Source organism: Porites lutea, chromosome 10, assembly GCF_958299795.1.
Source record: "Porites lutea chromosome 10, jaPorLute2.1, whole genome shotgun sequence".
Taxonomy (NCBI): Eukaryota; Metazoa; Cnidaria; class Anthozoa; order Scleractinia; family Poritidae; genus Porites; species Porites lutea.
In genome coordinates this window covers 12,630,024-12,655,916 of record NC_133210.1, presented here as the reverse complement: position 1 = coordinate 12,655,916, position 25,893 = coordinate 12,630,024, and the positions used below count along the sequence as shown (strand labels likewise).

Genomic DNA, 25,893 nt, shown 5'->3' with positions numbered 1-25,893 from the left:
TCGCCAATTAAGAAAAGCGAAGGAAACTGGGAAGAGTTAACTTTCGCAAAGGCTTCTGGGACTATTATCAGTGACTAGGAAAAAATTGGCCAATAGCTGACCGGCGCATCTCCAATAACGATTCCAGAAAACATTGCGCGACGCATTTCGACTTTATTTCCCTTTTCGTCTCTAAAGTGGCGAATGTGTGGCTCAAGTGGTTAATTCAGAACCCGCTTAAAACCCGCTGTCCCTAAATCAAACAAACATTGTTGAAACATTTAGTTTGTTTAACTTTTGCTTTAATGCTGGCATATTTCGCTGCCAAATAAACAGTATTTAATACAGCAAAGTATTGTTCAATAGCTGCAGCTTTCTATTAAATTATCACTACAGAGACTGATTAGCCCTGGGAAGATAGGCAACCCCGCCATTGGTTTCCCCGCGAAATGACGTCTGAGAATATCACCTAGCGCAGAAATTCCATACCGATGACGTGTCACTACCCTGATCTGACTAGTGCTTCTGATTGGTCAAAAATTTGCTTTAACCAATTAGGAGCACTAGCCAGATAAGGTTAATGATAAACGTGTTGCCTGTACAAATTTATAAACTAAAATAAGAGAACGAAACAAAAAGGTCTTGAGCAGAGTTGTTAATAGAAGCGGCGGTTAGGGTTAACGAGTTAACTACTGACAGCTGTCATGGTTCGAATCATAGATTCTCGAACGATCCCTCCCTGGTGAGGTTTTGGGCACGACTTTTGCGGTCTGGTCAGAACGTATGTGACTCAGTAAGGGCCTGTTTACATGGAGGTGGGGGACCCCGGGTAGGTGAGGTAATCTGCTTAGGTCGGGTAACCTGCCTGTCAATATAATCTTGAGTTCTCATTTCAATTTGATCTCGTTTTTTTCTTGTAAACAGGCCCTAAGTCGCCTCCCGAGGCGAAGGCCAATGGGAAACAGTTTGCGTGAAATTGTCATTGATTCCATTATATGTTGAGTCCACTACCAGGAAAGGCGGAGAACAAAGTAATCAGTTGATGTAACGTGACTTCTCAGTCCAATATCGTTTGCTCTCATTCCTGAATGCTAAGCAACGGACTTCTCAGGCTCCTTCATAGAGGGATTGAGGCTCCCACCACACTAATGCGTTGCTCCGTTGCTCCGTTTCTCCGTTATCTTCCGTTTTCCACACTAAGACCCGCCAAAACGCTGATGAAAACGAAGGCTTTTGAAAACGAATCGTTTTGAATAGACCATTTTACAGTTGTGGACCAGTGGACTTAGTACCCTAGCCTTCGCCTGAATGTGAGGCTGACGTGACGGTGACCTAAGTTTTGATACAAACCTAGTTTATTGCTTTGTCATGGAAATTGTCCTCGAAAAATACTTGCCAGCATAAGAAATACTTGATTTACATAATAAAGCAGGAAAGTTTGTACCAAAACAAGGTCAACTCTAGCCTCGCTTCCATCTATAAGTGTAATAGCGCTACGGATGCAGCGTGGATCGTATACTCTCTTCTTCGCAGAGGCTCAAAGGGGCATGGCACGATTGAGTGTGGGCGCGAATCTTTCGGTTAGGGCGCCTGCACTCACTTTGTGCAGCTGAAATCCAACAACAAGTCATTGAACCTCTGCAGAGGGGAGGGGATCATGTAAACGGAGACTCTAACGTCCAAACGATGGGTGTAATAACGCGCCAGTGTGGATAGGTGTAAACCGAAGCTTTTGAAAACGATGACTTCAAAACCTTGCAAGAATTTTTAAAACCCACTGTTTACATCGTTGGTTGAAAATGATAGCAAAATGCTAGAGTGAATGGAGATATTTTGCCTCGTTTTCGCCTAGACAAAAAGGGAGCATTTTGCACCTCATTACTCTGGTCGGAGCCCGATTGTAGGTGACCCTCCCAGACTGCGTTGACTGGCGTTACGGTTAACACCCTTGTGTAGACTTGCCAAACGATAGCTTTTTTGGGAGGAGGGGGGATGGCCGAGTTATTGAAAATGAAAGAAATAAGGATAGGAAGAGGTATAGTCGATATACAGTACATAACACAGTTAATCCTCTAATGGACTCAAGGGCACCTTGTTGTGGTGGTGGACTATCTGGTATTTGAATACTAAATATTCCCTTCATAATTTAATTTTCAACAACCATCAAATCCAAAATTTTCCAATTTTCCATAAATTGAAACATCCCCTTAATTCAAAAAGAACACTCGAGTCCTGCATTCATTGAACCAATGAGTCCGATCCTATTCTCTTACTGTATTATGTTTGGATTGAATGAAATCTTGACTATAGGTTTATAAAACATTAAAAAGGGGCGGAAATAAACAAAAACCAAATCTTATTATCAGAAGCCCCACTAAAGCCTGCCTCTTGTCGCAAGGTGTATTATGGGAAATCCGAGTGTTAAATTGAGCGTCGGCTATTGACGCCCCACAATTATCGTTGAATGTAGATTGTCATCGTACTCTTGAGTTTAAGATAAAAGACTGCTATTGACTGAAGAAAAAATATACACATTATACTATATTATCTTATTAACTCTCTACATTCCTTGCCATGTGAAATAAGAGATTGTCACAAACACGATGAGAGTCGTACAATATACATCAACTGTGTATTGAGACGACTTTCACCGCCTCTAGAAACAACACTTCAATTTCCTCCTCCATCCGTTCTATGTTATGGAACTAAACTTCAGCAATATTTCATGTAAGGAACCTTGTCTACCTTCACATCGCACGGGAACAAACCCGAAACAGTAACACGAGAGCAAAGGAGCACGGGAACTCGGTGCAAAGCACGTGCTATGCACGTGGACACTCACCCAAAGGGACACATGCACATGTGGTCGCTTATCACTCTATAATACTACCCAAGAGGAACAAGGGACATGCATGAAAACCATATTATTTTGTATTATAACTACGGTCGCTAACACGAGGCATGCTGCACGAGGACCTAACTATTTTCCAAGGGTCAATAAATCATAAACATTCTTATATAGTTTTCCGAAGATACAGTAAGGAGAAAAGCCGTAAAAATTTTGTCCCTGAACGCTTACGATCCACTTCTATCAGAAACAGACAGTTTTGTAAAGGACACTTTGAACAGGGAATTCCCATCGAAAACCGTAACTTACAACCAATCAGTATGGAATACGGTAATGGATTGAATAAAGATTAATGACATGAATTAGCATTTTGGAGAGGAATTAGCATTGTTAGAACTTCCTGCCTACGAAAACGACTGTTTTAACTGTCAACTAACGATATTTTAAAACACTATAACTTTCACTCTATCTTCTAAACACATCTAGAATTCACTATTAAATGGGACATTTTCCTTCGATTACTGTTTAAAATAGCTTTCTTAAGGTAAAAATCTGTACCTGAACCCTTTAAAAGAAAGGTGTCCTGCTAACTCCCTCTGCTAAAAGAAAAACAGCCTGCTTGGAACAGGCTGCAAAATATTGGGCGCGCGATAAGCGATGCGCGAGAGAAAAGCGGGACAAGCGCGATCGTGGCGTCCTACTCTCTCGCAGACAGCGCCACCGTTCTTTCGCGCCCTAAATGTGATGTTACACGGGACGATTCGCAGGACGATTTTTAGCGCAACACAGCGTTGCAGTGTTGGAACAATGCTGTAACAATTGGAAACAATGTTGCAATGCTTTGTTGCGCTAACTGTCGTCGCTGTGAATTGTCCCTTGTAACATCACCTTTACTAACCTCTTACGTTCCTGCTAAGCAGACCACTCTTTAAGTCATAAACACTGAGATAAACGTCACCTGCGTGCCGGTCTATAAACGTCACTTATTTTCTTTGTTCCGCGCAACGTCTAAACGCAGGATAAATTATATGGGATAGTAATTACCAGAAAGGAGTTGTGAATCCATTTCTTTAAGTGAAACTCACTCCTTTTAGCCGAATGTTACTGATTGTGCTGTGTTCAATTCTTTTGCCTGCTGTACAGTATGGTCTAATTGCCGGAATCCATGAAAAAAAATTCTAAAGCTAAACTATGTCTTACCTCGCGCGGCTCAGTTTTGAGAGTTTAAAGTTCAAGGAGCAAATTTACTTCGTTAAAGCCACGTGTGTTAAACGGGGATAGATTTTTAAAAAAATTGTGTGTAATATCTTAAATATCACAGGCAGACAAAACTTGTTTCCTAGTGGGAAAACTAAAGTGAAAAACTAGACAGGTGCAGTGTAAACCATGTGTCTTAGCAATTGAGGGTAAAGCGTTAAATGGTTTAACCGTACTAACGTCCCAGCCTGCGAGAACAGAAGCCCTTATCGGCTCTTGTGTCATCAGTGAGACAATATCCGAAAAATGCGTCTTTTCTCGCAGGTTAGAAACGTTTCTACCTTAGTATGAAAATCGTGATTTAAGCTAATCCGAATATGACCTGCTACTCCAAGATCTTGTAGTGCGTTCCGTGAAACAGCCTCGGTGTAGTGGTCAGTTTGCCGGTACTTGATTTGCTTTACAGTTGTGATGTCAATCCTCCACGCCACACAGGCATTGATGCAAGCGTATTAATTAATGAATCAACCTAAACCTGTCGTTTCTTTGTTAAACCATCATGGCAGGAAATTTACATGACTGTCAATTTTACTTTACGAATATATTATGTTACAATTAGTCAGTTTTATTTTTAAATGGGCATCAATTTCCTTATCTCGTGTGTTAACAAAAACGGAAAAATGTAGCCCAACAAAAACTGACGAGTTTGCAGGTTTTACAAAATCTGAACAGCCAAAAACATAAGGAGCACTGATATTATGTAAAACTGGAATTCGTGCAAAATAGACGGAGCTTCCACGAGGGAAAGGCGGTGATGAAACCTAATCTGAAATCTACCTTAGGACACAATAAAACATTTCAAGCAGTTTTATTTGGAGTAGAGCACAAACGCGAATTTTAGACTAGGTTTTTTTTATTTTACTGAGACTTTGGTTGACCAAACAAAATAACCTATTTTCGGGTAGTGCATCCTCCATGCGGTACTTTGCTTTTCATCAGATTCCGGATCGCATTGGGATTCAGTGTAAAATGATTTTTGGAGAAATGAGAAAACCAAAGTACGCGGAGAAAAAATTCTCCGAGCAAGGACGAACACCAACAATATACTCGATTTAGTTAAGAACATATACTGACACTTGCAAAAAAGAAAAAGGCCGGATTACAAAAAGGATGTTAGGATGGAAAGCATGACCTCGGTGATATCGATCGTATTACCTTTATCATTTTAACCAAAAGGGCCAACATCGGAAGGCAACTTAAACATTTCTATTCTGATTGTCCTTCCAGTTATCATTGTTTTAAAAATAACTTCAGTTCCTCAATTTATTCTGACGATTTTGTAGACGAGATGCATACCTTAATTGAAGTTACTTCAACTTCCTGTCTCAGTTAGTGGGCTCAGTACAGTGAAAACACTGGCATATTCTTCCCAGTAAACGAGTTCGCGATGAACTCGTATTAGCAAGTTTGCAGGTTTCAGTGCAGGATGTCACAGCCTTTTTGATGAATTAGGGAATTATATCACGTTACTGCTGTTGCGGTTTTTTTCTATGTTTACCCTGCTTTAGACTTCCTGTTTTACTGCCCTACAGGTTTGGCAGATCTCAAGCGTTCATAATTAAGTTTTGGCCTAATTCCCTTCGTGTTTCATATTGAGATTCGCTTTGCCTAATTTCTCCACTTCAGACTGATAGATTGTTTATAAATCTTACGCTAAAAAATTCAGCTTAATAATAATAATAATAATAATAATAATACACTTTATTTAAAGAGGGTAGCACGGAACAGTCACAGAAACTAGTAAACTTGTGGCCCTCTATCTAAATTAAAATTACAAAAAGCATAAGATTCAGAATATACAAAGTCTAAGTACAAAACAAATAAAACTAAGGAAATATAAAAGTTGTACATCAATATGAATGAGTATCAGAGCTAATGATACGGCTAGCTTGATAATATAAAGTCTGTTCACAGTAGTTTTATTTCCGACAGAGTAAAAGTGCTCCTGTGCGTGCTTTATGGAAGTAGACAAAGCTCAAGAAAATAGTTCTTATCTTAATCCAATGCTTAACTGTTATCACTAAAATAGTAGGCTTATTATCAAAAATCACCTTGCAGCCTGAGGGCTAAATTGCGCAATATGGACGATTAAAGATTTGCAAGTCTAATAAATGCTGTAAAAGGGAAAGAATTAAAATCTAAAATAGTATTATTGAAGTCTTTTTTAAAAAGGCCTTTTTTATTTTTGAAATCTAAAAACATGACATTCGAGAAATATTCCGACCCAGAGGGAAGCTATTTTGGAAAGTTGTCACAGTCCCTGCTTCAACCATAAAAAGACCACATGACCATCTAAAACACTGTGATATGGTGCATAAATTATACGTTTAATGTGGGAAGTACACCACTTTCTAAAAGGCCGATTTATTCATCTTGATGCAGAAATAATATTCTCATACTGCAGTAATGTAGACTTCAGCAGCTTTGAAACAAAGAAGTCCGAGGTTCTCAAAGTGAAAATTGAAAAATTTTATCCAATGAGCAAATTATAAAAATTCAAGTGGATGATATTTAGCGATTTACTATCTTTATACTTCCAAACTGACTTTGCATCAGTTCTTGTTAAAGAAGCTATTTTACAAACCTGACATTCGATTAATTTTCATTCTAAACAAATAGAATATTAATACTTAAATTAGTTTTTGAAATTGGACATATGGGCATTGATCTACTTTTACCTTTTTCAGGTCAAATATTGCGAAAGATTCAATAATTTTGATGATCTCTTGTTAAACTGTCATTTTTAAACACACGTTACAATTTTTTCGCCGACGCAGTAGAAAGTTATCTCCATAATTAGACTGAATCCGAACACGTGTTTCCACAGAAAAATCAAATTAATTTTTTGAAAATCAGTTTTTCGTACAGAAATTTCTCAAGGATTGGGCTTGAATTTTTTTGAACTAAGAAACCAAATTAAATGAACGAAAAGTAATTTATTGCTAAAATGAAATTCGAAGTGTATATCTGATTTTATCTGGATCAGTTAACGAAATAAATTGACCAAATTATTGGCGTAAAATGATTTCAATTTGGAGGCAAAATAGTTTTAACTTGACGATGAAAACTGAATTTTTTGTCGAGCACTCCTTTTATTAGGGAACCCGTGAGGTTTAATGAACCCCGGGTAATAAACAGAAAAAAAGGAAAATCTTACTTTTTCTCACGATACGAAAGACAATATAAAGGAAGAAAAAAATTAATTTAGTGCTTTTTTAAGCTTAATGTCAGTTTTCTAGCTGTTAGAATGTTCGGTAGGAAAAATATGTTTTTTCCAAAGAGTTCTAAGCGAGTCCTAAAGTCTTTTATATGCTAAATATAACATATACATATACAACAGTTATGACAATGCAGAACTGACCTGATGATCGAGTCTCTTTTCTTCAGTCAAGACTTCTGAACTATAAGCAAATAAATTACTAAAACTCCACAGGAAGAACAAGTGGATGATCTTTGCAGTTGCGACTGTTCGTCAGTTGTACTAAAAACTGACATCCGATAGATCTCTAATCCAAACAATCAAAATACTAAAAATAATTTTCCAAGTTTGACATACAGACAGAGATCGTTGAACAAATAAGATAATGGCTTATATCGCGACACCATAGCCTGTTAAAAAGAACAAAAAGGTCTTATTTTCTATCAAATGGCAGCTTGTTTACAACAAATTGTTCCTCTGATGATATCCTCACTTTGAGTTTTTTTACCATTATCTAACTGTCATATTTTTGCACACGAAGCAATTTAGTTATCCGCCAACGCAGCAAAAAGTAATTTCCATAATTAGAAAGTGAAAATTCTGGGTAAACACCAGTTTATACAGACGAATCAATAAAACATCTTCAAAATATATATTTTTCCAGAAATTTATTTTAAAAAGGGAACTACAAAACTTCTTTAAGTTTTGGAATGTAAAAGCCATTAATACGTTGAAAGTATTACTAATCTAAAGTAATGAAGTTGGGTAACAAATTTTTGCTTATAAAATGAAATCCCACCTTCGACTGAAAAATGCCAAGAACTTCACAAGACGATTATTTTTATTAATCATCAAAGGATTTTCCCCTCAAATCGGTTATAAGTCTGGCATTCAGTGCTAAACCTTAGCCGGTATTCGTGATATAATATACCAGCTACATATTTCTAAAACCGATGATAAAAACTAAGGAAATAACCTTTATTCGATATATAAGTTCTAACAAGTTAAGGCAAATTTCGAAAGTAAACCATTCAGATATAAAGTGATTGTGTAGGTGTTGCAAATTATCAGTAGAAAACTGATAGATAGAACGATCGGTTTCTTTTTTTTTTAACTTATAGCAGATAAACAATATTATGAAATAATTATTTCTCGAGAGGCAACTCTAACTTACGACACACTGAACGAAAAAAAACCGCTTTTCACAGTTTGCTGTTATGTCTTTTTGCATTGATACATTATATTTTGCTTTACAGACATTATTCATAGCAAAGAATTTCTGAGCGAGAGTGTTAACAATTTCCCCTCGGCAGATGTGCCTTCTTGTTTTAAATCAAAGTAAAAAATACATCGAATGATCAACTTGATAATTACGAATATCAGTTGTACAAGAGTATGTTTAAAAATAATTGGAGACGAACTCGTAAGGAACAGTGACTTAAATTCGATGTGCGAAAAATATCTGTAAGACTTGTTTTTGGACTTGCTAGTTCGAAGAAATAAATCGGCAAAGTGATTGGCGTGAATAGATTTCAGTTTGTTTCGAGGCTAATAGTTTTAATTTGCATCGACAATGAGAAACAATTTTTTTTTTCTAGCCGACCTTGTAAAAAGGAACTATTACGATGTAAATATTTCTTAACCAGAAAGAAAAAGGAAGAAAATAAACTCAGAATCCTAACATTTGCTATATGACTGACCCGTGATTCACAGGTTAAAGGAAAAAATATTTATAACTGAACTTACATGGTTTCCATGTTCTTTAGTTTCACGCCGTGCAGAACTTGAAAGAAAAGCATTCCATCTCCTAATGTTTGATTTAAAAGATTTGATTTTTGTGATATAATGTCTTAAAAGTTATCAGCCCCACGCCGTGCGTCAATTTTCTAATTCGACCATAAAGCTGTCTTCTCTTTCAAGGCCACGTTGACTTCTTAGGCAAAGGCCCACTAAGTAAGCATATAATATTCGCACAGATTTTGCTTCCAAGGGCCGCCACGTCCCCTTGCCTTTCGCACCTGAGCGAATTATCGTCAGATACAATGAAAATACTACTACTTCGTCGCTTCTTCTTTTTCATTTGCTTCGTGCTAAATTTGGACGCATCTTTAAACACGTTTGAATCACCTGCTTAATGCGTGGGAGGGGTGGGTGGAAATGTGCCTGTGAGACGTGTTACTTCACTGAGCTGACTTGTTAGTCATATTAAATTAAAACAATACTTTATAGTAGAACTTCCCACGCTGAAGCAGTGCTGTAGACACTAGTGCCTTCTTCTTCTTCTTGTGATTATGGTGAACTGGAGAGCAACTGAGAAAAGATCTGGAAAACAAAGGCTTTGTTCACACGGGACCGATTAAATATTTTCGCTCTGTTCACACGGAACTTTGAAAGGTCGGTAGCTCTCTAGACATTTCCTGTGATTGGAGAACAAAACAATAGATGATTCAACACAAACAATACCTCTAGCCCTAAAAACAAAAGAAACTACTGCTTATTTAGGCCATTGAAAGTAAAGGTCTGGAAGGGCTACTGTACTACTACTTTGAACGGCTAGGCGTCTAAATTTTCCTACGGTTAATGTGGTTTTCGCGTGAACGGATCACCTAAACGCACGAAATTTCAACCGGTCGAATGATTCGTCCGGTACCTGGTGTGAAAGTCACTGAGCTAAAGTGGCGAATTCCCAATTGTAAACGTAAAGAAAAAACTGGGTTAGGGAAGAGCGTAGGATCTGTAAACAGAGTACAATGTCAGTCTGTCACTCAAGGCCTCATTAAAAGCTTATTTTTATTATTAAAAATAGTGTTTTACATTGAGTGCAAATGGAAATAAATAGCACGCCGTTATCGCACACTTCTATCGATGCGTTAGAAAAAGTTAGCCTTCTTAATTAAGAATTTTAGAGAATCGGTAATATGGCTGGGTATTTTTAACACGCGGTAAGTTTTAATAAATTACATGACTTTCCTTTCGGCTTTAAAGACTCGACAGAATATCCTCATCATACACATTGCATTGGAGATTTGCAGTGAATTAGCACAAGAGTAAGGCAACAAAAAATGATGAAGTGTACAATAAATTCACATAGAATAGAGAGGAGTTATGCGTTCCCCTTTCTTTCATTTTTACTGATGGTAAGGCATTTTGAATATTTTCAACCTAAAACCTGATCACAGGGATCAAGCCCCCTGGAAAAACTACAGGGGCATGTTCTCTCCTGGTTGGAACGCTTGAGTGGGTCAGTCTGACCTTCCGCGGGGAAATCCAGATCATTAATTTCTTTAAAACTTCGACGAAGGATGACTTTTGAAAATCTCTTATGACAAGCATGCTTTCACCGCGCTCGGGAAGCAGTGAGGAGATGGTACCCCAAGCGATAAGCTTTGGGAAATGAATTTTTTGAGTAAAGCTAGACGAACAACTTTTTCGTAAAATACTAGGCAACAAATATAACCGAGCGCTGGAGAAGGCCGGGTCGCATCATATAAAGTTGAACTTTAAAAAGTTTGTCTTGCTTTAGGATATTTCAGAATCCAGGAGTGGCTTTAACGAAGACGAACAGGCTGACCAAAAAGTCCCGTTTTTATGTGCACTTGGCCATCTTAAGGTACAGAAAAACGGGCAACAAAAAACGTGCAACTTGTCCTGCAACATTGCTGCAAAAGGAGTTGAATAGCGATGTTGCACGTTTTACCACCCCCATCAAACCTGTCTTGCAACAAAACAGGTTGTTAAGAGGTTTGAACGTGAGTGGTAATATGCGCAACATCGCTATTCAAATCCTTTTGCAACAATGTTGCACGACAATTTGCACGTTTTTTGTTGCCCGTTTTCCCGTACCTTTACATCGACATGACGGGAGAAAATTACTAAGTGGCCGTGAAGATGACAATATAGGGTAACAATGTTGCTGCCGTCTCGTGGTAAAAACCTTAACTCTCGCTATTTTTTGGTGTGCCTTATCCTACATGTGGTTTTTTAGCGTAGGCGAGAACCACACCAACTGGGCATGTGAAACTCGCACGTGTGGATCACGCGTCGGTGGTGGCTTAATTAATCCATGCTGTTCCACCTTGTAACGTGACCTGTTAAACACGGATTTTGAATCTATACAATCTACAGTCTTTTGATCAAATCTCAACCCGACTTTTAGAATTTATGATCGGAGCGTGCGCCCGGTCCTCCGGCAGAATACGTCACCACAGATCCAAAAAAAAATACACCTGGCAAGCGGTTTTCCCGTAATGATATGAGACTCATCACGTTCTCACACTAAGAACCAAGGATTTTTAATATTTTTCTTCGAAACGAATCCAAAGAATTCGCCCTAAGAAACTCACTCTGACAACTTTATTTTAATATTAAAAGAAAGAAAGAACTTTATTGTCTCTCCCCTGCGGGGTTTTTCAGTGACAAAGACAAAGGTATAATGCATTATAAAGGTTATATATCTACCTAAAAAAGAAGCGGGGGGGGGGGGGGGGATTACTTAAGTTTCCGTTTAAAATTCCTATGGTACAATAAAATGTTAAAACCTACGAAACGCTCGCGGGATCAAGAAATTTATGTCACGATATTTGCCTTAGTTTCTGTTTAAAGTGTCTAATGGTATGTGCATGAATGTTTTTGGCTCCCTGGAATGCCTGGATCCATATTGCAAGAAAGAAATTTTATGCAGGGAAATAATAAGGTGAATCCTGGGTGAATGTTTCCACGATATCAAGTTGCCGAAAAGTCGACTGGCTCCAACTTTGGAGTTAGCCAATAAAATACTGCAGTGCAATTATTAAAAAAAAACTACGGAGAAGATCTTTTCAATGGTAGTTTTACCTTTTTAATTCAATATTTACAAATATTGTCAAAGCTTATTATTGTTTACAGGCTCTAAAGGAACTAACAGGTTAAAATTAAGAAACAAGTAATTCGTTTTTTTTTTTTATGGACTATCGCTAGACGACGATGATGACGATGATGACATGATTTCCACTTCGTCGACACCCTGATCTTGGCTGCCATTTGTTACTTCCTTTGTCAGGTTATTGGCTATAAAATCGAAGCCGGAGGAGGAATCGTGCTAAAAGAAATAAACGAATGATTATGAAAAAATAAAAATATAAAATATTTTTTAATTTTACTTCTTAGGTACAGTAAGATAAGAAGCCCCAAATTTGCTAAAATCAACAAATTGTAGAAGCCATTTTTGCAAAGTAAGTTGCCAGTTTGAGTATAGACTGCGTGCCAGGCTTTCGAAGAGGAAGGGAAAGGGGATTTTTGGCGAGAGAAACGCGAGGGGCGCCCTACTCGCGCGCCCAAAATCCTCTTTCCCCTTCGAACACCTGCCACGCAGGCTAGTGTGAGTAAACAGGTTTGGCGTAACTTCTTGAAAATCGTGAAGGTTATTACCTTTATTCTGAACCTTTATACGAGCAGGTAGATGAAATTTGGTGAGAGTGAAAAATCAAAATATTCTAGTCTAGGAATAAACGCCTACGAGCAGGCCGAGTCTAATAATTACAATTATTATATTCTACCTGGAATGATGTGGATCCTCCAGAAAAATTGCTCTGCCAGGAGAAGGAAGAAGCTTGACCATTTGCCCGTCCTTTTTGAAAATAAAAAGTCCGATAATCACATCATTTTTTTAGAAACCACTAAAGGCACAAATTAAGTTACCGGGGCATTGCTTTTTTCTCAAAAGAGCCAAAACCGTCCAAAACGTTGTTTGCACGCCGCGCACTACAGCTTTAGGCAAGGTTTTGTTCCTTGTGGTACATTACAAAATAGGTCTTGACAAACTGCGAGCCAGCGAGCCATGCGAGTCACGCGAGGCATCGGTAAAAAAAAAAGGGAACACAAGTAAAAACTGCAAATTTACAGATGAGGAGTTGAGCACTCATTGTACTGATTAGGGTTAAGCTTTCATTTTACGGATTAGGGTTAAGCACTCATTTTAGGGCTAGGGGTAAGCGCTGTTTAGGGTTAAACACTTATTTACAACGGTTAGCGTTCAGTTAATGTTTTCCGTATTACTATTTTCGATTTTTATGGTGTTTTTTTTTTCAATGATTCTTCAATGGACTGCATGGCACGCATGACTCGCTGGCTCGCATTTTATACACACTCTTACAAAATCCAAAGTATTGGCATGTTGATTTGTTTGTTGCAGTTGTGTTACTAAGCAACTGCAGGAAACCATCGTGATATGTAAAGGGAATGTGAGATCCCACCATGCTAAAGTAATCCAAGTACTATGTGACTTCTGACAAACTTATAAACTCACCATGGGTGACAAAATTGTTGAGACACTATCCTCTCATGGGGTAACTTTGAGAACAAAACAATCCACACCCCTCCACTCCCTTGTATTCAAAGTTGGGGTGTTTGTTATTTTCTACAGGTAGCTTGAACAGCAACACAACATTGCATGGAGGGGGTGGGGGGAGGGAAAGCTTTTCTTTCCACTTTTTAAGTTTGACAAATGTGACAAATGTCAGTTCAATGCCCATTTTAGGGCAAAGTGTCTCAATTAATTTTGTCCTCAACTTCAGCTTCACAAGGAACAAGTTTGAGAAAAAATATGTTCATAAGAATAGAGTGGTTAAATGAATGGTTGGATATAGCAGGGTTCTCAATAAGAGCTAGTGGCTGGCGAAATTTGCTGGCTATTTCACGTGAACTCACCACCTACTTTTCTTTGGAAATCACCCCAGTTTATAAAGTATTCATGTTCCGTCACTGAATAAAAAAGCCAAAATTTAATGATGTCTGTGTTCTGTTCAAACAGTCTAATTTCTGCTCCAGAATGCTGGAAATGCATTTTAAGAAGCCCAGATTTCAAAATTTTTCCAAACTTGCGCCTTCAGCACTCGCAAGTTGCACCTTTGCCACAAGTTTTTTCCTTCTACACCCTCTCCAAAGCATTATTTTGCCACCTACTGAAAATCTTATTGAAAACCCTGTATAAGGCTGGGTCCACTGTAGTAAAAGGGCAAAAAAGGACACATTACACTGTAATTTGTCTGTATATATCTTACCAAGAGCATTTGCTGGTTGTGAATTTGAGGTAGATGAGGAAGGCTGCATAAATTCTTGGAGATTTGAATCTCCCATGGGTTGTTCAGTTTCCATAGCAACATCTTCCCCAAGTCTGCCAAGCAAGCCTGATCGCATCTCAATATCTTGAGGATATGGTCTCCGAGGGTCTCCTACATGAACACAATAAGTGGTTTAATAAATAACTACAGAGTACTAGCAAAATTTTCATTCAAGGAGATAGCTTTAATATTTGAGTTAGCCTGCATTTTAGTCTGTGGCTGAAATCCTAAAGTGTGACCACACAGAACACATGGTACAAGCTTTTAGTACGTGCTTTCACATGGTACTATTTATTTAGTATGTACAGTAGTTCTAACGTTTGAGTCTATGGATGATATCCTGTGGTGTTACCATTCAAATGAAACTTTTTTGGCAGTACGTTAATTTATACTATACTACTTATTTAGACTATCTTGTCCTAACTTTTGAGTCTGTGGATTAAAGCCTATGGTGTTACGATTTAAACAAGACTTTTTCGGAAGTACCCTCACATCATAGTGTTTATTTAGAATGAGTTCTCAAGTCTACAAAATTAATGTAAGTCTGTGGATGAAATCCAATGGTGTGACCACTACAATGAAACCTCTTAGCAGCACTTCTTTACCGCATCATTCACTTAACTGTCACAAAATAAACTTTAGGATTTCATATTTTTAGGCAAAGTCAAAGGTTTTGCTGTTCCAAGTCCTCCCTAGGAGTGTAATAAGAAATAACAAAAGGCAGCTTGGGAGATTTTAAATAACTGACCTGGCATCCATGACACTGGTGCTTCTACAGCATTGCTACTACTTATTCGATGAGCATACTTGATGAGCTCTTCAGAAGAAACTATTCCTGTTAAAAGAAAAACATTTTGCATTTACAAAATTAGTGTATAGATTCTGCAATGCTTTCCTTTCCTTGTCAAGGACACCCACACCTCTGCAAAATTAAACCCTTTCAGTAACAGAGTGATTGATGGGATCTTCTCAAACTCATTAATAATTCATAAAGAAAATTTTTAAGGAAATTAATGTTTAATGAGTGTTTGGATATCAGATGAAAAACTGCTCATTTTTGCATCCTTAATTTCTCCTTCAAAAATGATTTTGTTTGAGAAGAAATATCAAACATTCGACACAGTGTTTCATCACCAGATGAAACACCTCGAAGTTCGTCAAAAATACTCTGCTGCGCTTCGTATTTTCAACTCTCTTCTCGGTGTTTCATCTGGTGATGAAACACTGCATCTCATGTTTTATATATAATTTACTTATAAGATAGTTATAACTTTTGATTCAGCGAACGAAATTTATTTGATATTTACCATTGAAATAAATTCTCTTAAGCAGTATTTTTATTTAGTACCATTTGTTTTCCAGGACTTTCCAAATTGAAATTTTGAAATTTTGCCCTATTTTGTCTTTAACCTATTTCTGGAGTAAAGAGGTTTATACTAATAATAAACAAACTTAAAAATGTTCATTCCTCACCTTTATTAGCCTGGTTTATGGCAGATAACTTTTTCTTTGCTTGAAACAACGCTTGGGACTAGAAGATCATCAGGAAACAGTCACTTGTTAATTAAGTACCAGAAATAAAATATTATGGAGCTTAGGCAAAGACGATGGCAGCAGCAACAAGAATGGCAAAAAAGCGATAGGTTCAGATTGGCAAAACAACAACTTTGCATATGTATCATGCTTTTTTGTGCATTTCTTTGAAGTTGCTGCATGACTACAACGTTAAAGTGCCTAATTTCATGTTTTGTCGAGGACGTGAGCACAAGACAATGACTTTCTTTTCCTTTTCCTGAACTTTGATAGTGCCTTTTAGAATTCAACTCCAGAAAAATTTGCCAACAATTGACGAACTGAACAAGTTGGAATGAGCGCGATAAAATTTGGAGTGGTGCAAATTCACTTTTTAAGCGATGTTTTCATAGCCGTTGCTGTGATTGTTGCTTAAGCTCGCTATTGACTCTGCTTAGAACCTTCCCTTGAAAGAGAATGTGTTATATGGGTATTCTTTGTTTTGCTTTTGGACTCTGAATTTTGCCACCTGTTCTTGTTTATAAATGAGGAAGGACGATCAAGATTTTAAGTAAGCAAAAAGGGCTTAGCATGGCTTTCATTAGGGGGATGCAGCCAGTCAAAAATTAATGAACAGTGGCATTTTACTCATTTTCAAACTTAGACCTCATTCACACTTATGTGTTTTCATTTGAAAATGCATGCAATTCTAACATGCAGGGCATTTTCATCCAAAACCCATCCATTTGAAAAAGCTCTTGAAAATGGATCAAAATACATTGCATTAGTGTGGATGGTCAAAAAAGGTCAGAAACGCATCAAAATGAAAGCAATGATTAGAAAGAAAATATCGCAGGTGTGTGTTTGCAGCATGCGCATGGAGTTCAACTTATGTCACAACATGCAATTCTACTGTTTTTGAACATTTTAGTGGACAGTCGAAAACATGTCAAAACGGTAGGGTGGACATAAATCCATTGATGCATTTTCAATAACAACGAAAATGTATTCTTTTGAAAATGCATTAGTGAGGACAGGCCCTTACAATTATACTAAACCATTTTTACTGTAGTGTCAGCTGGTTATAAGGACCAGTTGACAGCTGCTCATCAAAAAGCCCCTCAAAAAGTCTTTATTTCAAGATGTGTTACTTTTTTACATACTTACTAGAATCTTTTCAGCTTCCTTAAGTTGAGATTCTAGATTAAGAATCTCTTGATCTTTCTTGGAAATGTCTTCTTTAACTGTTTGGATTTCCTTCTGTCTTGCCTGTTGTTCTTGCACTTGTTTGACAGCCAATTGTAGTTCCCTGTCCTTTGCAATGAGCTGATCAACAGCCTTAAATTAAATTAAAACTTGTGGAATTATTTAAAAGAGGTTTGGGGCATTACAGCAACATATTGTACATTGATAATAATATTGTCATACAAATAAAAGAAAAGTGACTTCGAGAGAGTATCAATCAAGAAATCCACTGTGTATGTCCTTTTTCTGGGCATTGTTCTTGCTCGCACACTTGCAACATTTGGCTATTATTCATTGACTGATTTTTGTGAAGAAGAGTTTTGGTTTCTGATTAGCTTTAACAGTTTTGCCATTGAGTTGATTTGAATGAGACTACCGAATTCAGGACAATTTAATTTTTAGTGCATGCGAAAGAAAAGGCTTCTTTTTGCATTAAATATTTTCTTCTCTGTAGCCATGACAATTACCGTCCAACACTTAAAACAATGGTAACCTACTCATATTGTTTTTACATTGTTTCTGGAAAGTGTGTGAAATTATTGTTAGTCACTATAAAGTTCAAAAGAGACTGAAAATGGCAGTACCCTTTGAAACCTCATTTTTGTTCTCAAAGCCTAATGGGTATATCACTTTTCATAGGCGAAAATTATCAATGGGCGCGTTTCTGTAATGAGAAACAAGTCAATTAGAAAACAAAATGGCACAGAACTCAGCTACCTTTGTCATATCCCCAGAACTAGCATCTTGTTTTGATGTTCGGTAAAGAGAAGCCGCTGATAGACTCTCAAATAATTCTCTAAAAATGGAAATTCTCACAGTTACTATTAATGGTAATATATTATCAGTAAATAGTCTGAAAATGGGGCCCAGGTTCAGGGTTGTCAAAAGTAGCCGGCTGCCGGCTGAAAATCGTCACCTACTTGGTTAGTATCGGCCAGCTACTCTGCTTGGCATTTTCCTTACGGATGGCGTTTTTTAAGTAAAATATCCCTGGACTGGCCGCTTACTTTGACAAGTCAGCCGTCTACTTCAAAACTTTCTGACAACCCTGAGGTTCATTATGAATTGTAGGTTAAAAGACTCCAAGGTGTGAGTACTGTAGCCTTCCACGCAGACATTTTTTTGGCTTGTCACACAAATCCTCCCCAACAAACCTCTGCTGAAATGAGGGTTTAAAAAAGTAGACCAACCATAGCAAACTTTCAGATCTGGGGAGTGTAATTAAGACCTTGAGAAATTTAGCTTAAGACTTAAGGAAAGGTCAGAAAAGTCAGAAAACATCTCCAGGAAAAGCCCCGAGATTTCTTAGAACAAACTCCTCCGCTAAATTGCTCTATGAGAATAACATGCCTTTGTGCTAGAGACTACCCCAAAAATGCAGAAAAATATTACAGTGTTGTTATCTCTGAGGCTTAATTTGCTGAACAGAAGTCGGCTTTGCTACAAAAAGGATTTTTGTTAGAGCATCCCGCCCTACCATTTGCGTAACCTTTTTTTGGCTCGGAGTACCGACCGATTGTCCTTAAACTGTTGGAGAGCTGTTGCTCGATGATAAAAGGTAAAAGAGATATTTTCAGTATCTAATCTGTTTTCTTTGATAAATCAGGGTTAGTTTTAATCTGTCAGCTGACTGTCGGAGAGCTGTTGGTCATCTGTCGGTGTGAACTCCGACAGACAGCTGATAGATTTTTGGGGGACTTGTTTTTCAATTTTACCTGAGAACGAGTGAGTACAGAGCTATTCTCCAAGAACTTAACATGGCTGCTGAATTCTGCATAATAACTTTCAAGAAGACCATATGAATGCAGTTGGGTGAATACTGAACACTGTTAGAGACTGTAACTGACGTTTCAAAAGCTTGTACAACTTTGATGATACAATCAGAACTGGTGAATAAGTCAGCCACTGTCAATAACAGAGTTATTTTGCACGTCCACTCGGCTGGACGGTCAAATACAACCTTGAGTTGTATAGTATATATGTACTGGCATGTGAAATTATGTTCCCTACGAAAGTTTTGAATACACAGTCAGTGAATTACAAACAAAACAAATCTAAAGGAAAAAAGTTATAGATTACCCTAGCCTACCTTATAATTTTCGGCTGTTAGATGACTAACCCTCACGCCCGGGTAAGTAAACACGTATTCTACAGTTAGCTTAATAAATGCTATTAATAACTACTTACTTTGTCAATTTTTCATAGTCATCTAGTATTGTATTTATAACATCTTTTGTACTTCTTTCTCGAGGAAAAGCGGACGCCATTTTCTTTGGTAGTATTGCAATGGATTGTGGGATTGTATATAGTGCAAATTCAGCGGACTCTTCCATTGCGTTAAAACAAAATGGCGGACAAGACAGACAACGAAGCAAGTGAAGTACCTTTAGCGGCAAAAAGCACGCCCAAAGATGCTTTAGTTATGGCAGCTATTTTGAAAGAAATGGGAATCAGTGAATATGATCCAAGAGTTATCAATCAGATGCTAGAATACACCTATCGTGAGTTTTAAAATCCAATAATTCGGTGTCGACATCTTTATCTCCCCTTCAGCAACTTGAGCGAAATATTACGGACGGATATGAAGGGATTTGGTAGAGCTGCAAAGTTTAAGTCGCATTTGATTTTTGTGTGTGTGTGCATGTGTGTAAACATCTACTTTTTATTTTAGGGAAAACTTGTTTAAACATTGAACATCTGTGGTATTAACGCAAACGTTTTCAGGTTGTTAATTTTTATTCGATTGTACAAAAACACGGGATCTTCAGCTCATAAACCTTGTCCTTTCCGTAGTCCTTATGTACAGTACTGTAGATTTCAATGAACAAAATCCTATAGTGGGGCCATTCAGCTTTTTTACTTAAAAAATTAATAATTTCTCTGAGATTTTCATGGGAAATGTATTCCAGTGCTGTTAAGGAAAGAAAAAAAAGGATAATCAAATTTCACTCAGATGGAATCCATTTTTTATTTAGGAAGTACAAGGATGTGCTCGGCATTATTGAGCAGGCTATGATCTGATTGGTAGAAAACAACAAAAGCAAACCTGTGTGTCCAGTTCGTCAGACCGGGGGAGGACTGTGGGTTCATTTCCCGAACAGCGGCTGGTACTATCAAGCATTGCTGGCTAGTCAGTCCGGTCATATAGAGAATTGCACTGTCAATCAGAACTGTCAAGCCAGATCAGTTTATTCATACTGTGTGGCAAAAAATTTTTGCAGATTAGTAATTTGTTCTGTTTTGCGGGAAATATTTTTTGCAATTTAGGGCAGATTGGTTTTTCTCGCTGGGAATCAATGTTTGCGATTTTGATAATGTCTTCGTATTTAATGCATATTTTGAAAGTGTATCCTATGTAAAACCAGTCAAACAGATTGCTTGTCTTTTCCATTGGATTACAAACACAAACAGACATGATTTTTTTACATGTATTTTTGAGTAGCGAATTCTGGTTAGCACCTGGAAATTTCCTTGTCCACCAAAGGCAAAAAAATAGTCACAAGGGTCCATCAGGATGTGGTAGATAAAAGCAAACTGTTTTTACTTCAGGTTACATAACAACAGTTTTGGAGGATGCTCTTGTTTACTGCAAACATGCTGGTAAAAAAGAACTTGATGCAGATGATGTTCAGCTGGCCATTCAGTCAAGACTTGACCACTCTTATACAAACCCACCACCCAGAGAGGTAAGTAAGCTTTTTATACAGTCTTACTGTGACACTCAGATAACAGTTAACACCTTTAATATTTCCATCAGAATGTTATTGTTTTTCAAGGAAAAGGCCATTAGATGCGAGACTAACTATTTTAGGCCTCACAGCGATGAACAGCTACCAATAAACCAGGGTGTTTATTAGGCATCGGAGATCGGAGAATTCACCATTTACTATGCAGAATTCTCCTGTTAATGTTCGGTAGCCTTTGACTATTTTTAGTCAGACGTGGAGCCTCTTTCGAAATATTTTTTTTTTAACATTACACCTTTCTCCTGCTATTAGAATTCTTAATGAATCCCTGATAAACAATAATATTGTTTACAGTCTGTCCCCTTTAAAATATTACAGAGATAAAATGCCTTCTGATTAGAATTACTCTTGTGGTAAATGGTTTAGAGGAAGCCTAAAACTTTTGCTTAAACCATCTGTTATATTGTTGCAGTTTCTCATTGAGATTGCTCGTCAGAAGAACCGTCACCCTTTGCCCCAGATCCAGGCAAAGAGTGGCTTGAGGCTTCCCCCTGATCGATACTGTCTGACCTCTACAAATTACAAGGTCAAGGCACAGAAAAAGGTATTGTTGACATAAAAAATAGAATACAGTCAAACCTCTTTAATACCAACACCAAAGGGACAGAACTAAGTAGTGTCTGCTTTACAGAGGTGTCTGTATTATAGAGGTAGGGATAACATTCTGGGACCAAACGAACTGTTCATAATAGAGAGGTGTCAGTATTATAGGTGTCCATAAGGAGAGGTTAGACTGTATTTATTATTGAAGTTGGGTGCTTGGATAAACTGCTGGTCTGGGTTTTTCAAAGCAGGGTTAAGATAACCCAAGGTGAGTGAAATTTGAATTCAGAGATAAAAGCAAAAAAGCAAATTCAGTTTAATTCTTTGGTCTGCAGTTTGATGATTGGATGCTTTTAAAATAATAGGAAAAATTATCTGAGAAAATGCTTTTGAACAAAAGAAAAAGATTTTGGGATTAAAATTTAACCCTGGGTTAGCACTAATTGGCCTTCAAACAACTAGGTCCTGGTTTCTCTTTCATATTAATTTTTTTTGAAAAAAATATTTCGCGTTAATTTTCCTCGTGCTCCTTTCATTAATATAGATATACCATATAAGTTGTAGTTAATTTTTTATCCTAGGTAATTTTTGTTTTTCTTTTGTTTTTGGGTATGGTAATGTATGCTAGTGAAGTTGAAACAAAGGAAAAACAAAAATTACCTGGGATAAAAAATTAACTACAACATATATTTGATCAAAGATGCTGTTTGAGGATGTTGATTGAAAAATGCTTTCTACCTAGCAATTTGTTGCACAACGTACCATGACAATAAGTAGAGTACTCACATGTTGGACAAAACTGTTCAAACAATAATTTGTCATTAAAATATCTTTATGTGTCTCTATGTTGTTTACAGCATGCTCAAGTTCGTGCCAACCCTGTTGTTGCACGCACCATTTCCCAGTCGTCAGTTTCAACTCCAATTAAACCCAGCCCTGCAGTCACTGTTAAAATGCCAGCAGTTACCCCAGTGTCAGCTCCAATAGGAGCTTCAACAACTATCACAACAGCCAATACTTTGACTCCTGGAAGTGTCAGTAAAATTACTGTGAAGCAGGAACCAACTGCCAGTGCAGGCACTCACACTGTTCAGAAAACAGGGGTGGCAAATGCAGGGATTGCAGTATCACAGGTGGGTACCCTATGCAAAGAGGCACCGGAAACTCAAATCTTAAATGTATCCTTAGAAGTTTTAGGTAAACGTCTCCATTTGTGATCCAAAATTGGGAATTGAACTTACCCCTTAGGTAAATTAGTAGTTTCATTATATTGATCGATATTGAGTGCTAGTATAAAAAGCATAACAGAGAGAACTGTATCATAAAGCCTTTTGTTATTGGGCCATCATAGTTTAATAAAAAAAACGCAAACAGCGGTGATAATCGTGAACTTTTGCATTTTTATATAAACTTTAAGTGATCTAAACTGAAACAGTCACTTTAGATTACTTTCAAAAATGTATGTTGCCTAGCATATGAATCGTCAAGTTTATGTAGAAATGCAAAAGTTATCAATGTTTATCACCACTGCATGTGTTTTATTTTTGATTATCACTTAGAGAAGTTGTCATGGATTTAACAAAGTGGCCTTACAGGTGCTTTTTTAGCAGATAAGCTTTGTAACTGCTATTATTATTATTATTATTATTATTATTATTATTATTATTATTTTATGTGGCAGGTAAAAACTGAACCTGGAAAAACTGCTATGACAAGCACAACTAAAACAGGTGTACCAACAACAGCATCTCAGGCCACAGTCATCCCAGCTTCTATGCTGACTGTGTCAGCTCTTCCAAGCATGGATGAAACAATGGCAAGTACTCAGCAACCACTGATCACTCCAATGAAACGAAAACATGAGGATGAAGATGACGACTACGACTCCTAGCCCTTAGGATGATCTTTATTAACTATTAAATTTAATTTGTAAACAAATTTACATACATGTACAAAGTATACATGCCAAAACTACCATGTTTAGTTGAAAGAGCACTGCCTCTGTATAAGCGCTGCATTTAGGAGCAAAAAAAAGTGTGTTAAGTCCAGCAACAATTTTGGTGTGTATTGTTGCTTTTTTGTTTGACATTGTTGATGTTGGATGGATACTACTGCATTGTTGATATTATTTCAATCTGGAAGGGCACTTACAGAATTTGTAAATGTTTCAAGTAACTATTACATTCTTCTTATGGGGCCCTGTTAGGGTAAGATTCCAACAAGCAACATGGCCTTGAAATATCAACATAAGAGAGCTAAAATGGCAACAAGTGATGCAAAGATGGGTCATAACTGAGACAACAAAGAAAAGGGAAAATAAAATAGTAAAATATCAGCAAGTACGTTGCCTCCTCCTCAGTATGAGAAACGATAGGTTTTGAAATTTAGACTAGGGACATAAGTACCACATAAGTACACCCCCCCCCCCCGAAAGGGGCCTCCCTCATGCTATAACTGTTGCTTCTGAACAGACTGAAGTTAAAGAAAACATAATTTTTCTTTTCGTTCGGTTTGTTCAGAAACAATGTAATGTAGAACTGTTCTTCAGAAATAGGAAGCTTAATGGAAGTGTATCTCCAAACAATTGATGCCCTCAAATCAGCACTGCACTAAGGGCCTGTTTACATGGAGGTGGGGTACCCCAGATAGGTGAGGTAACCCGCTTAGGTGGGGTACAACGCCTGTCCATATAATCTCTCATTTTAATGTGATCACGTTTACATGTTAGGTGGGGTAACCCACCGCATATTACCTCACCTACCTGGGGTCCCCCACCTTCATGTAAAAAGGCCCTAAGTTGAAAAATTTAGTTCAGTACTATACAGTGCTCTTTTGAGTAGTTACTGTATATTTACAACTAAAAATGCCTATCCACATTTCTATATTAAAAAACTATTCAGAATATGTCTGTGAACTTGTCTACCAGTTTTTTTTTTGCCTCATGCTCATTTCAACAGTTTTAAGCTGATGCCTTCCTTGGTTACAATTGGACTCAGTATAAAGGCACTCAAAACATTATCGTGAGATATGTTTGTGTCTTCATTCAATAAGCTCTCAAAAATCTCTTCACCTTGGTTTTTGGGGCTATTGTTAACACTTTAAACAATATTTGCACACTTAACTCAAACTAAAACTTAATCATACTGATACTCGTCAATCCTTTTAAGTTGCCTTGTTCTTGCACGTTTGGCATTCTCGGCTGCTACTGCACGTGCAGTGGTTGTTGTCTGAAATTTCCCAGGTTTGGAAGCAGCACCTGACGGAACATCGGAAGGTGAGGACTGGCCTCCTTCACTTGCCAGACGTGCCTCATCAACCTTCTGAGATATGGAGTTCTTTATGACTGGCATCAACTGTAGTAGTGTCAGATAACCAGTGATTTGTGCCAATCGCATCACTGATACTGAGTCATCAGCACTTCCCATGTGTTCTACAGACTCAACAAACAGTCGTCTCCTCAGACGCTCTGAAGCCAGTGGACAGATATTGTCAATGGCTTCAGCATATTCAATGTCGGTCATAAAGCCTGGTCTTCGTCCAGGTTGCTGTAGAAGCTTGACTTCCATTTCTTGAAAGCAAGGTTCTCTGTACTTTAGAATAATGTAAAGAAAATACTCTGATACTAGTTCCTTGGAAATCTTGTTCTCACTGAAGGATGTGTACCCCATGGAGAATTGCTCAATATCTTCTTCATTCATGAAGGGGTATACAACATGTGCAAATGTCCTGATGTCTTTGACTGCCACCCATTCAACCAAATCTATGAATTCATTCATGAGCAAGACATAACGAATCACAACAGGATCTATGCTGCCACACATTGCTTGAGCGAAAAGCTCAATGCTCTTGTTAGCTGGTGCAAATTTAATCATGCTTGTAAAGAAGTCATACACAGCAAGATATGTGACATCTGGAATGAGATAACGTTCCTGGAAGAAAGAGTACAAAGTGTCTACCACTGAAATTATCTGCTCATCTTCAACAGCATAATCATCTTGCCAGATCAGGTAAGCGTAAAACTGTTCAATAACTGATGATACAAGATTCTCGGGCAACACGCGGGGAATCTGCCGATTAGTGGAAGTACGAGAATAGAAATCATCCCAAAGAAATTTGTATGAAGTGGTGAGGTGTTGCTGGGCTTTTAGGATGGAATCTTCTCCATATGACAGTGCACTGGTTGTTCTTGCTGAAAGAGCTTGTACATTCTCTGGGGTTTCAGCTACAGGCAATGGATGCTTTTCTTCCAGTGAAATGTGCACTGTTGGTCTGATGATTTTAATATGAGTGCAGTTGTGGGGTAGTGATACAACCTTGTGATCTGTAATCTTGTGCGGACAGATTAGAGTGGTCTCGCCGCAACTAGCACAAAACTTTGCATCTTTAAACTCATGATAGTGTTTCCCTTGGTTACAAGAGTAATACATCATTGCTGAGTACTTGCTAAGGATTTTCTCATGTGGGATA

The 25,893-nt window shown here is 37.7% G+C and overlaps 3 protein-coding genes across 3 annotated transcripts in view; 1 reads left to right on the top strand and 2 right to left on the bottom strand.

Moving 5' to 3' along the window:
• Positions 1-12,099: 12,099 nt before the first annotated feature.
• LOC140950091 (mediator of RNA polymerase II transcription subunit 4-like) lies at positions 12,100-19,485 on the bottom strand. Its single transcript, XM_073399271.1, has 8 exons — positions 19,325-19,485; positions 17,855-17,933; positions 17,060-17,230; positions 15,854-15,911; positions 15,129-15,215; positions 14,321-14,491; positions 12,818-12,888; positions 12,100-12,360 (listed from the first exon to the last, which is right to left on the bottom strand). The coding sequence occupies exons 1-8, from the start codon at positions 19,468-19,470 to the stop codon at positions 12,223-12,225; spliced, it is 921 nt and encodes a 306-aa protein (XP_073255372.1). The 5' UTR covers positions 19,471-19,485; the 3' UTR covers positions 12,100-12,222.
• On the top strand, positions 19,462-23,632 carry LOC140950092 (transcription initiation factor TFIID subunit 9B-like). The gene is made up of 5 exons (XM_073399272.1): positions 19,462-19,638; positions 20,687-20,823; positions 21,296-21,427; positions 22,284-22,559; positions 23,108-23,632. The coding sequence occupies exons 1-5, from the start codon at positions 19,485-19,487 to the stop codon at positions 23,315-23,317; spliced, it is 909 nt and encodes a 302-aa protein (XP_073255373.1). The 5' UTR covers positions 19,462-19,484; the 3' UTR covers positions 23,318-23,632.
• A 191-nt stretch (positions 23,633-23,823) lies between these two features.
• The window catches only part of LOC140950080 (uncharacterized), a 4,752-nt gene continuing 2,682 nt past the window's right edge, over positions 23,824-25,893 (bottom strand). Inside the window, exon 2 of the mRNA XM_073399252.1 lies at positions 23,824-25,893. This exon is cut by the window's right edge and continues 672 nt beyond it. Within this exon, the coding sequence (XP_073255353.1) occupies positions 24,561-25,893 (1,333 nt within the window). The 3' untranslated portion in view covers positions 23,824-24,560.